Genomic DNA, 12,689 nt, shown 5'->3' on the forward strand with positions numbered 1-12,689 from the left:
ATTAGCAGCAGGGGCGGGTTTGGGGTCTCCTGGTGATTAGCAGCAGGGGCGGGTTTGGGGTCTCCTGGTGATTAGCAGCAGGGGCGGGTTTGGGGTCTCCTGGTGACTAGCAGCAGGGGCGGGTTTGGGGTCTCCTAGTAAATGACAGCAGGGGCGGGTTTGGGGTCTCCTGGTAAATGACAGCAGGGGCAGGTTTGTGGGGTCTTCTGGTGATTGACCGCATCTCCTCCACTTCCCGCTCCTCCGCCCTTGAGCCCCGCTCCTCCAACCGCCACCAAGACAGAACCCCACTGGTTCTCACCTACCACCCCACCAACCTGCGCATACAACGTATTATCCGCCGCCATTTCCGCCACCTCCAAACGGACCCCACCACCAAGGATATATTTCCCTCCCCTCCCCTATCAGCGTTCCGCAAGGACCACTCCCTTCGTGACTCCCTTGTCAGATCCACACCCCCCACCAACCCAACCTCCACCCCCGGCACCTTCCCCTGCAACCGCAGGAAATGTAAAACTTGCGCCCACACCTCCACACTCACTTCCCTCCAAGGCCCCAAGGGATCCTTCCATATCCGCCACAAGTTCACCTGTACCTCCACACACATCATCTATTGCATCCGCTGCACCCGATGTGGCCTCCTCTATATTGGTGAGACAGGCCGCTTACTTGCGGAACACTTCAGAGAACACCTCTGGGCCGCCCGAACCAACCAACCCAATCACCCCGTGGCTCAACACTTTAACTCCCCCTCCCACTCCACCGAGGACATGCAGGTCCTTGGACTCCTCCACCGGCAGAACACAACTACACGACGGCTGGAGGAGGAGCGCCTCATCTTCCGCCTGGGAACCCTCCAACCACAAGGTATGAATTCAGATTTCTCCAGCTTCCTCATTCCCCCTCCCCCCACCTTGTCTCAGTCGGTTCCCTCAACTCAGCACCGCCCTCCTAACCTGCAATCCTCTTCCTGACCTCTCCGCCCCCACCCCACTCCGGCCTATCACCCTCACCTTGACCTCCTTCCACCTATCCCACCTCCATCGCCCCTCCCCCTAGTCCCTCCTCCCTACCTTTTATCTCAGCCGGCTTGGCTCTCTCTCTCTTATTCCTGATGAAGGGCTTATGCTCGAAACGTCGAATTCTCTATTCCTGAGATGCTGCCTGGCCTGCTGTGCTTTGACCAGCAACACATTTGCAGCAGAGGCGTGGCTGTGGTTTCGGGGTGATTGACAGCAGGGGTGGGGTCTCCTGGTAAATGACAGCAGAGGGTGGGTTTGGAATCTCCGGGTGATTGACGGCAGGGGCGGGTTTAGAGTTTCCGGTTAATTGACAGCAGGGGTGGGTTTTGAATTTACAGATTCTGGATTAGTGGTGCTGGAAGAGCACAGCAGTTCAGGCAGCATCCAAAGTGGAGTTTACAGTTGATTGACAGCAATGGTGGGATTGGAGTTTCCGGTTGATTGACAGCAGGGGCGGGGTTGGGTTCTCCGGTTGATTGACAGCAGGGGCGGGGTTAGGTTATCCGGTTGATCGACAGCAGGGGCGGGGTTAGGTTATCCGGTTGATTGACAGCAGGGGCGGGGTTGGGTTCTCCGGTTGTTGACAGCAGGGGCGGGGTTGGGTTCTCCGGTTGATCGACAGCAGGGGCGGGGTTGGGTTCTCCGGTTGATTGACAGCAGGGGCGGGGTTGGGTTCTCCGGTTGATTGACAGCAGGGGCGGGGAGACTGTGCATGGACGGAGCAGCTCGGGGTGTCCGCCTAAGGAGCGGCTCCGCCCGGGGCTCTGCGATGCGGGGATTCGGAGTTTGATGAAAAGTCCGGAGAACGCGAACGGCCCGGGGGGGAAGGAGGGCGGGGAGCCAGGCCTGGCCAAGTCCTCGGGCCCCCACAGGCTCATCCCGCAGCTGATTGTCACCCAGGACGAGTCGCTGCTGCTGGGCCCCAACTCCGGAGCCGAGCGGGCGGCTGATGATCCGCCGGACGAGGAGTGCCGGTCTTCGGACAGCGGCTGCGGCGGCTCACCGGCTCCCTCGCTGCTGCTCCGTAAACTCTCGGGCTCATCGTTATCCTCCGCCGGACACTCGTCTTCCTTCGAGGAATCCGAGGATGATTTCAGTCCCTCCAGCGACGCCGAGACTCAACAGCAGCGACTAGGCCTGGGCCTGGAGGACGGCCTGGGGGTGAGTGACCGGGGCCTGAGGTGGGAGGAGAGGGGAGAAGGTAGTGCCACAGGTCATGGGGCCTGCGGAGTCGCTTCAGCACCCTACCCCCTACACGCCCATCCCTCTTCAGTCCTCTCCCAATCCCTCTTTCTCGCCACCTATCCCCGTTTCCTCCCGCCTCCACTGTCTCTTTCTCCTTCCCCTGCCCCAGTCCCTCTGGGATCCAGTGCAGGGTGGGTATATGTGTTTACGTATGCGCCAGAGTTTGTGTTGGGGAGCGGAATTGACTTGTGGGAGTCTTTTGTGTGATATGCTCTGGGTCAGGGATGTTCACACATCCACGGTAGGGTGATGTGGACTGATGTAACTTGAGTGAGGGGTGCAAGTGGTTTGGTGGGTGGGTGGGTGGGTGACAGAGGCAGAAAGCTTGATATCCTAGCTCCTCCACTCCCCAGACACAAGGGTAAGTGGGAGAGGGTTGAGACCGTATGTTGTACAGTATGTATTCCCTGAAGACTGCAGAGGGGTTGGTAGTTGTAGCTCACGTGAAAGGTGTGCTATGTCAGACTGATGAAGTTGATGGTGTGTCCTGTCAGAATTAAAGATCTTACAACACCAGGTTATAATCCAGGAGGTTTATTTGGAAGCACTAGCTTTGAGTGCTGCACCTTCATCAGATGGTTGTCAGAATGTTTTTGTTGTGGGCTTTCAGTTTGGGCACATGAAGGACTTATGTCTGAAACGTTGATCCTCCTGCTTCTCGGATGCTGCCTGATCTGTGTTTTTTCCAGTGCCACATTTTTTGACAGACTCTCCAGTATTTGCAGTCCTCACTTTCTCCTAGTTCCTCAAATGGCTCTTTGCCATTTCTGTTTTCTTTTTGTTTTGTTTGATTTCGAGCAGCTTGTTTAATTCATTTTCTGATGCTGTCATAACGGAGCATAAACTGTGTTTAGATTCTGTGCAGCAGATAAATTCTGGAGTTACGGAGGTTATTTAAATTAAGAATGGAGCTGGAAGTCGCATTCTTTTTCTTTGTGGTGTGTTCTCTTTCATTTTAAGAAGAGAGCATTGTTCTTGTTTTGAGGGTTTGCAGTTATTGTGCTATGTTCTGTGCATTCTACTATTTCTGATGTGTTATTTAAGTACAGATAGCTTGATTGAAAGTCTTTGTTACATGCTGTGGTGGAGCTAGAAACGTTGGTCCAGTGTTCTGTTTTGTGGGTATAGGTCCATTTGCGGGACAGACCGAATCCTCGGGAGGGAAGTTCAGTATTTCTGCTCTCGTTTATTGCTGAGAGTTGCACTGAATCAAGTTGCTGTGGTGATCTATTTTCACTGAAATTGTTGCTGTCCAATTCTGGTCTTGGAGATACATAGGAAATAGGAGCTGGAGTGGCCCATTCACTCCTTAATGCCTGTTCTGCCGTTCAATATGATCGTGGCTGATCATCCAACTTACTACCCTGTTCTAACTTTCTTCCCCACTCTTTTATCTAAATCCTTCTTGAAAACATAGAATGTTTTTGACGTTAACAACTTTCTACGGAGGAGAACTCCTCAGGATGCCGCTCTGGGTGAAGATGTTTCTCCATATCTCGATCTTGAGTGGGCTACCCCATATCCTTATCTGAGACCCCTGTTCCTGTGGGGAAGTCTAGAATGAGAACATGGTTTAAAAATCAGGACTCAGATTCTAAGATGGAGTTGAGTAATCTTTTCTCTAAAGGTTGTGAGTCTTAGTGATTCCCCCAGGGAGCACTGGAGGCTGTGTCATTGATTGCAATTAAGGCTGAGTCAGATAGATTTTGATTGAGGATTATTGAGGAGAAGAGCAGACTTGAAAGGGAGTTTGAGGCCATAGGGAAATCAGGCACGATTTTATTGAATGGTGGAGGAGGCTTGAGGGTCTACTCCTGCTCTTGATTATAAAGCCATAGGGTTACATAGTATGGAAACAGACCCTTTGGTCCAACCCATCATCACTGACCAGATATCCAAAACTGATCAAGTCCCATTTCCCAGCATTTGGCCCATATCCCTCCAAATCCTTTCTATTCATGTATCCATCCAGTTGTCTTTTAAATGTTGTAATTGATCCCACCTTCTCCTCCATCTCTGGCAGCTCATTCCAAACATGCACTGCCCTCTACATGAAAAAGTTGCCCTTGGGTTCCTTTTGAACTTTTCCCCTCTCACCTTTTAACCTATATCCTCTAGTTTTGGACTCTCCTACTCTGGGAGAAAGACCATGGCTACTCACTCTATCCATGGCACTCATGACTTTAAAAACCTCTATAAGGTCACCCTTAAGCCTCCTATGCTCCAGGGAGTAAGAACCCAGCTTATATAGCCTCTCTCTATAGCTGAAACCTTCTGATCCCACTAACATCCTTGTAAATTTTCTCTGAATCGTTTCAAGTTGAACAACATCTTGTGACCTTCTTGGGCCGTCTCCAATTGCTTATTTGTTTGATTTATTGTCGCTTCATGTCCCTAAGTACAGTGAAAACTTTTGTTTTGCAAGCAGTACAGGCAGATCATAGCAAACAAGGACATAGAAATTGTAGGGTGCTTCAAGCAATGCACACAATGTTACCACTGCACAGGAGGTGCACAAAACCAAGGTCAACATTGGCTTGGAAATTAGAAGGTCCATTCAGCAGTCTAATAACAGCAGGAAATAAGCTGGACTTGAACCTGTTGGGGTGTGTGTGTGTGTGTGTGTGTGTGTGTTAATGCTTCTGTAACTTCTTCCTGATGGAAGAGGTTTGAAGAGCGTATACCAGCGTGAGAGGAGTCTTTGATGTTGGCAGCCTTTCTGTGGTAACCAGAGATTTAAATGGAGTCCGTGGCTCGGAGGTTGGCTTCGGTGAGCGTCTGGGCTGTGCACACAACTTTCAATATTTTCTTACGATCCTGGGCAGAGCAGTTGTTGCACCAAGATGTTATGCACCCAGATAAAAGGCTTTCTGTGGTGCATCTGTAAACATTGGTTAGGGTCCTCGTGGACATGTTGAATTTCCTATGCCTGCTGAGAAAGAAGAAGTAATATTGTGTTGCCTTGACCGTCACATCAACATGGGAGGTCCAGGGCAGATTGGTTATTGTCACTCCTCAGAATGTGATGTTCTTGACCCTCTCCACCTTAGCTCTGTTGATGTAGATGGGGGCGTGTTCTCTTCCTTTCTCCCTGAAGTCAATGTTCAGTTCTTTCATTTTGCAAGACAGATTGTTATCATTGCAGCACGACAACAAGTACTCTAGCTTCTTCATATTTGTTTGGCTTGGAGTACCTTGTCTGATCCTGTAGGATTCATCAGTTGTTGAGCAAGGATCTGGTGTACTATTGGATTTCCTTACTTCTGGAAGGTGAAAGGCAATTGCAGGAATCCAGCTGATGTGAATGAATGGAATACAGAGCGCAAATTAAAATGCGCTCTGGTATACAGGAATTGCCTTCAGGAGGTTCAGGTCTGTTTCACACTTTGCACCCTCCGTGAATCCAAAGTTCATTCAGATTTTCGTTATCTTGCCCTCCACTCCCCGCGAAGCCTGTTCATTCTCCCTCACCCCAAGCTGGCTGATCTGTTGGCTGCTAACCCAGAACCACCATGATTTTAAAACTTTTATTCTTTTCAGATCAATGTATTGACTCCCCACCTCCCTATCTCTAACTTGTTCTCATCCTATAACCTTTCAAAATCTATGCATTCCTTTAATTTTGGCCTCTTGAACATCCCTGCTTTTAATTGGTTCACCAATTGTGGTCATACCTTCGGTACCACACTCGCATAAATGAGCAATGGCTAATAATCACACACACATGCGCACAGGCACAGACACCGCACTCATTTCATAAATAATTATTCATACCTTACATGCCTGGATCCTAAGCTTTAGAAGTCCCTCCCTGAACCGCTCTCCCCCTCGACTTATTTCCCCAGTTGTAAGACCCTTAAAACCTTCCTTTTTTGACCAAGCTTTTGCTAATCTATATTAATATCTTGAGTGAATCAGTGCCCATGCTTTGGTTTACAGTTCTGTGAGGCCCCTTGCACTATTAAGGGTATGTGTAATTTCGAATTATTCAGTTGATAACTCTCAATGCAGTCCAAAGGTGGAAGTTCAAGTTCCATTCTAAAGACTTCGCATAATCTAAACTGACTCTGTTGTGTTGAAGGTGTAAGGCTTTAACATAATGATAACCCAACACTGCTAAAGCAGGGTGGAGCAGTGTAGTCAGGCCAAAATTGATAATTATCCTCAAACTGACATAATGTTAAAAAAATACTGAGTTAACCTCATCATTGTCACTTTGCAGACAGCAAACTCCCAGAAGTACGTAATGACAGCAATTACCACACTTGGGAAGTACTAAATTTGTTGCAGTGTGTTCTGGAATGTCCCAAAGATGTGAAACTGCTGCTGTTGATTGTACCAACTTGTGTTGGGAGATCTGCTGTCATGTTATGCTTTGCTGGACAGTCTTGTGCCATGCTGTCCCTTCCTCACTGTAGCTCGTCTGAATCCATTTTGTCACATCTGTCATCCAGCCACCCCTTTGTCAATCTTTTTTCCTGCAGTCTTCCACTTTACCCTGTGGAAGCGTTCTCTGTAGCTTTTCAGCTCTGATCAAGTTGCTGAAATACTGACATTTTCTTTTCTGGATGTCACATTTTAGAGTTTGTAATGCTCTTCCAGCTTAATTTGTCTTATAGTCTGTATATGGAATGTTTAGCTGCATCTTAGTGCAATTCTAAGGTTTCCGTAGATCTGTAATTATTGTCCATGTTTCAGAGACATATTGGCAAGTGAACAGAACATACTACCTTTTGGGAGTTTTGAATTCCTTGTTCATTTTCTTGTTCATGCATCCCTCACAAAATTCCTTCAGACTATCTCTATCCTTGTAACTACTGTTGTTTTGATCTTTTCAATCTGATTTGACTTTTTCAGCCCTATTTTGTTAGACCATAAGGATGTGATAGGCACTGTCACGTTGTGCTGGAGACAAAAGCATTTGTGTCTGTTCTGACTGGATTGTGAGATTATAAAGCTGTGCGAATAATATCATCTAAATTGCAATCAAGAGCATCAGTTCTAAAAAGTTGATTTGTATAATTTCTTGGTAATGAGGAGTTGGTTTAAATTGTGATTATAGATTTTAACAAAAACCTGAGTGAAAGAAATAAAACTGAACAACATGGCTGTTTGTCTAATTTACGCAAGGAGCTGAGTGTGTCAGAATGGGATATATAGTGCCAGTGCCTTTATTGCTTGTACTTCATAAGCAGAAAGTGCTGGCAACACTCGGCTGATCAAACAGTTTCTGTGGAGAGAGGAAGTGTTAGCCTGTTTCTGTGACTAACTCTGCATCTGTGGTTGAGTGTATGGTATTATGAAAGCCCCGGTTTGTGTCTGAGTCTGTCTGTGTTGGCCAAGTCAGATGTTTTTGTTGTGAATATAGTTGCTGTGATTAAGCTCTACTCAATGTCAGTAGTGTTGTAACGGATAACCCTCTGGCACTGCTATTAATATAAACTGTATACCCAAGCAGAGACTCCTGAAGGAATTTCAGGTATGAGTAAACACCAGTTGAACTGACTAGTCTCGGTAAAGAAACCCCCCTTCTATCATAGGATGACAGAGCAGTGAACTGAATTATTTTAAGATTCGCTGACTTGGTGTGCTTGACTATGTTAGGTTGAAGTGATTGAATGCAATTCCTGGTGAATTGTCACTGTATTTTAGTGCCGACTAAGTTAAGAGTGACTGACCAGAGTTGTTTGTTTTGGCAACAATGATGGTAATTTAGTCAAGTGTTCTGAGCCCGTGATAGAGAGAAATTGCCAGTGGCTCGATGAATCATAAAAACTGAATGCACCATGGGCGCACGACATTACATCAGAACTGCAGCGCAGAAAGAGCCCATGTTTCATTATCAAGCTATCTTGGTGCTTGTACCTGACAGGAGGACATTATTAAAGTGGAGAGGGTCCAGAAAACATTTACTTGGACGTTGCCAGGAATGGAGAGTTTGAGATATAAAAATAGACTGGAAAGGCTGGGACTTTTTTCACTGGAATGTAGGAAGTTGACAGGTGACATTACAGAGGTTTATAAGAATATGAAGGACATAGATCAGATGAATAACCCTATGGTGGGGGATTTCAAAACTAGGGGACATATGTTTAGGGTGAAAGGAGAAAGATTTAGAAAGAACTTGAGGGGCATTCTTTATACAGAGAGTGGTTCATGTGTGGAATGAACTTCCAGAGAAGTAATGGATGTAAATAGTCACATGGTCCTCAGCACGGAAACCGGCCCTTTAGCTCAATGCTGACCAATATATCTGTCCATGCTAACCTCATTTCCCTGCACTTGGCCCATATTCTTCTAATCCTTTCCTATCCACATATTTGTCGAAATGTCTTTTAAATGTTGTTAACATGCTGGCCTCAATCACTTAAAATGGCAGTTCATTCCACATGCATACCACCCTCTAATTAAAAAAAAAGTTAAGGTTGCCCCTCAGGTTCCCTTTTTTATTCTTTCCATTCTAGCCTTAAATTAATGCTTTCTAATCCTTGATTCCCCAACCCTGGGAAAAAGACTCTGTGCATTCACCCTATCCATGCCTCTCATGATCTTATACACTTCTATAAGATCCCCCCTCAGTCTCCTATGCTCTAAAGAAAATATGTCCTAGCTTGGCCAACCTGTCCCTTTACCTCAGACCATTGCGTTCAAGCAACATTCTTGTACGTTTCTTCTGCACTCTTTCCAGTTTAATAACATCTTTCCGATAACAAAATTACCAAAACTGAACACAGTACTTCCAATTGTGGCCTCACCAACATCTTCTCTCCTTCTTTATGGTCATTTAAGCGGGCATTGGATAGGCATTTGGAAGTTATTGGGCTAGTATAGGTTAGGTAGGATTCGGTCGGCGCAACATCGAGGGCCGAAGGGCCTGTACTGCGCTGTATCCTTCTATGTTCTATGTTCTATCTTGTACAACTGCAACATAATTTCCCAACTTCTATACTTAATGCCCTGACTGAAGAAGGCCAGTGTGTCAGAAGCCTTCTTCACTGCCCTGTCGACCCGTGACTTCACTTTCAGAGAATTGTGAACCTGAACTCCAAGATCCCCCTGTTCCATTACACTCCATGTGGCCCTACCATTCATCATGCAACTCCTACCTTGCTTTGACTTTCCAAAATGCAAGATCTCGTGCTTCTCTATATTAAATTCCATTTGCCAATGTTTAAAAGACATTTGGGTAAGTACATGAATAGGAAAGGTTTGGAGGGATATGGGCCAAGTTTAGTTTGGGAACATGGTCAGCATGGACTGGTTATGTCGAAGGGTCTGTTTCCATGTTGTATTTCTCTATGATCTTTCTTCTGATCTCACCAGTATTTTTTTCCCCTTGAACCAACTTGCTATCCACCCCCCACCCCTTTGTCTACTCCAATTATCTGCGTGAACCCATTTCTTTGATTCACTCGTAGCCCATGGACATCGTATCTGTATTCACTGTGTTTAGCTTCTCCTGGATTCCTGTGTACTTGCTAAGAATTGACTTGTTTTCAGAGATCAGTATTGGACTACTTTGTATCATTTTAGATATTCAATTAGGTAATTTATAATTCAAGTCCCAAAAACCTTATTAATGATGTGAGACTCATCTGGCCTGTTATTCTCTTAGGTTAGCTCTGTTTTCTTTATTAACACTTGGAATCACAGTTCCAAATTGCAAATATCCCTACTTCTGATGGTTCTATTGAACAAAAAGTGATGACCTTCAGTCATTTCAATGTTACAGCTCCTCATGTTCTAAGAGCTCCATTTCTAGGTGGCAGGACCAACTGTTTACCTCTTGTTAATGTGTCTAAGGTCTTTCAGCCATAGTACTCGAACTGAGCTCCAAGAATATTGAAATTGTATTGAGGATCCCAGAGTGGAATATCATTATAGGAAGAAGAATTTATCTTTTGTGCACTTTTTGCTGATTTTAACTTTGTAACATTTTGCCTCGAACTGTGGACCTAATGTGAAATTTATATTGCAAATATTAAGCCTACTGCAATTGTGGTGAGGCATGAGTATGAAAACAAGATGGATTTTTTTGCAGCTTCTGCAATTTAAGTTTAAAAATACATTTTAAAAATATGTTATAAAACATATACTTACAAAAAATTTTAAATTTTTGGAGGGGGAGGTTTCTATAAAAAACAAGACTTCCAGTCTGATTCAACGGTGCTGGGAATAGAACATTTTAGACTGATCGTATTTCTTCTCCAACTTCCCTAAGCATTCTTTATTTTGTTTCCGAACCCAACCTTTAGCTAACTAACTAATATAAGCATTTCCTTTTTGTCAATGAAATGTTTCTTGCTCACTTTTATCCAGTTCATGATTTGCTTTTTCTCAGACTCCTGTGTAAACACAAATGAAGGGCTTGCTTTTTTTTCCTTAAAAGGTTTTGATTATCTTGGTGAACTTGACCACCTCTGCCGTTTGTCTTACCTCATAACAGTACCATTTCTGTTGATATATTAGTTCAATAATTTATCACAGTTAATGCTTATTCTACCTTCTGCTTATCCCTTGCTTTCCTTTTAGGTAGAATGCTTTTTCAAAGTGCTGTTAGGGGTTTGGTGGGGGATAGGGTGAAGTAGTACATAAATGCCTTCATCCAGCACCACAACCAAGTGTTATGCAGTGATGAAACCAGTGTTAGAGGGCTACTACTGTGCCTCTGTGATATTTGATAGAACTGTACCTACCGTGATTGGAAGGTTAAATGTTGGGCTGCAGATCAGATATGGTGAAAGGCACTATCCATTCTAATTCTGGTTTGTTGACATTCTTTTCTGTTGTCAGATGTTGGAAAATAGCATTTGGCAGATCTGTCGTTAGTTAGAATCATAACGTCATAGAGATGTACAGCACAAAAACAGACCCTTCGGTCCAACTGTCCGTATTGACCAGATATCCCAACCTAATCTAGTCCCATTTGCACTTGGCACATATCCCTCTTAACTCTTGCTATTCATATACCCATCCAGATACCTTTTAATTGTTGCAATTGTACTAGCCTCCTCCACTTTCTCTGGCAGCTCATTCCATACATGCACCCCCTTAGTTCCCTTTTTATATCTTTCCCCTCGCACCCTAAACCTATGCCCTCTAGTTCTGGACACCCCCACCCCAGGGAAAAGATTTTGTCTATTCACCCTATCCATTCCCCCTAGTTTTACAAACCTGTGTAAGGTCACTCCTCGGCCTTCGATGCTCCAGGGAAAACAGCCCCAGCCTATTCAGTGTCAGCCTATAGCTCAAATCCTCCAACCCTGGCAATGTCATTGTAAATCTTTTCTGAACCCTTCAAGTTTCATAACATCCTTCTGATAGGAAGGAGACCAGAATTGCATGGTAACCTACCTACGCAAGGAAATAACTGATTCCCCCTGCCTCTGTCTCCAAAACCTCCTTTCTTGTGCTTCATCCACTTATCACAAACGGTATTTCCTAACTTGTCATGGTTGGTGTATAATTTATACAGTCTGTTAGATTTGTAAGTCAGCAGAAAAGACTGGAAAGACTTCAGGAACACATGATACCGCTTCAAAAATTTGAATACTCTCTGTCGAACAATTGCATTCCAAGAACAGGGAATCATAGTAGGTTGGTGAGGACCTGCAAAGAGATCAGAGAATTTCGACAGTTAGGACCTGCACAGATTTCAGTGGGATCTTAAAGAATATGCAAACTTATCAGGCAGACAATTGTCAGATGTTGTATGTTCATACCAAGTTATCCGCACTTAACATGTTAACTCCGTTTTACAGTTCTTCAGCAGTTTGAAATATGAGGTCTTTTTTTTTGTCTTTGCATTTCCAGTATTTGAAGATTGTGATGTTATGGAACCAGGTTGCTCATGTGCTTTAACGCTGCTCAAGCTTCTGAAGAGAGGGCTTGAACCTTCTGACATAAGTGAGAGTACTTCCCACTGAACTTTGGGTGCTTTAACATTTCACCAACTAAGACGTGTTATTAGGTGGAATATTATAGTATAGATAGTGATTGATTGGGGGTATGCTGGAAAGAAACAAATAGAGATGAGTGGGACAATGATGTAGGTATCTGTCCTGGAACCTCTCAATATCTGTGTATATAAATTATCTGAGCACAGACAAGACGTCAAAACAGAGGAGTGATGCAGAAAGATGTAAGCCTGCTAAGTAGGCATTTGCTAGGAAGTGAGTAGTTAAGATTAAATGCAGAATCAAGGAAGTGCTGTGGAGCTTGTGAAAGATTTCGGTTAGGTCACAGTTCAAGGATTGCACACAGTTCTGACCACCGCATTGCACGAGGGATGTGAAGCAAGGGCAAGGAGGGCAGTGAAGATGTATTTGGCTGACTCTGAAGCCAAGAGTTTATAGTTCCAAAACAAAAGGCTCAGAAAATTGGAGATTTATTTCTCGGCTGGAAGTTTGGAAGAACTTGTTA

The 12,689-nt window shown here is 44.9% G+C and overlaps 1 protein-coding gene across 1 annotated transcript in view; it reads left to right on the plus strand.

The window, feature by feature from the left end:
* Nucleotides 1–1,719: 1,719 nt before the first annotated feature.
* The window catches only part of LOC132836689 (inositol-trisphosphate 3-kinase C-like), a 75,585-nt gene continuing 64,615 nt past the window's right edge, over nt 1,720–12,689 (plus strand). The window contains exon 1 of the mRNA XM_060856087.1: nt 1,720–2,183. Within this exon, the coding sequence (XP_060712070.1) occupies nt 1,812–2,183 (372 nt within the window). The 5' untranslated portion in view covers nt 1,720–1,811. The remainder of the gene's footprint in view (nt 2,184–12,689) is intronic.

The sequence above is a fragment of the Hemiscyllium ocellatum genome, chromosome 47, assembly GCF_020745735.1.
Source record: "Hemiscyllium ocellatum isolate sHemOce1 chromosome 47, sHemOce1.pat.X.cur, whole genome shotgun sequence".
In the NCBI taxonomy this organism is placed as follows: domain Eukaryota; kingdom Metazoa; phylum Chordata; class Chondrichthyes; order Orectolobiformes; family Hemiscylliidae; genus Hemiscyllium; species Hemiscyllium ocellatum.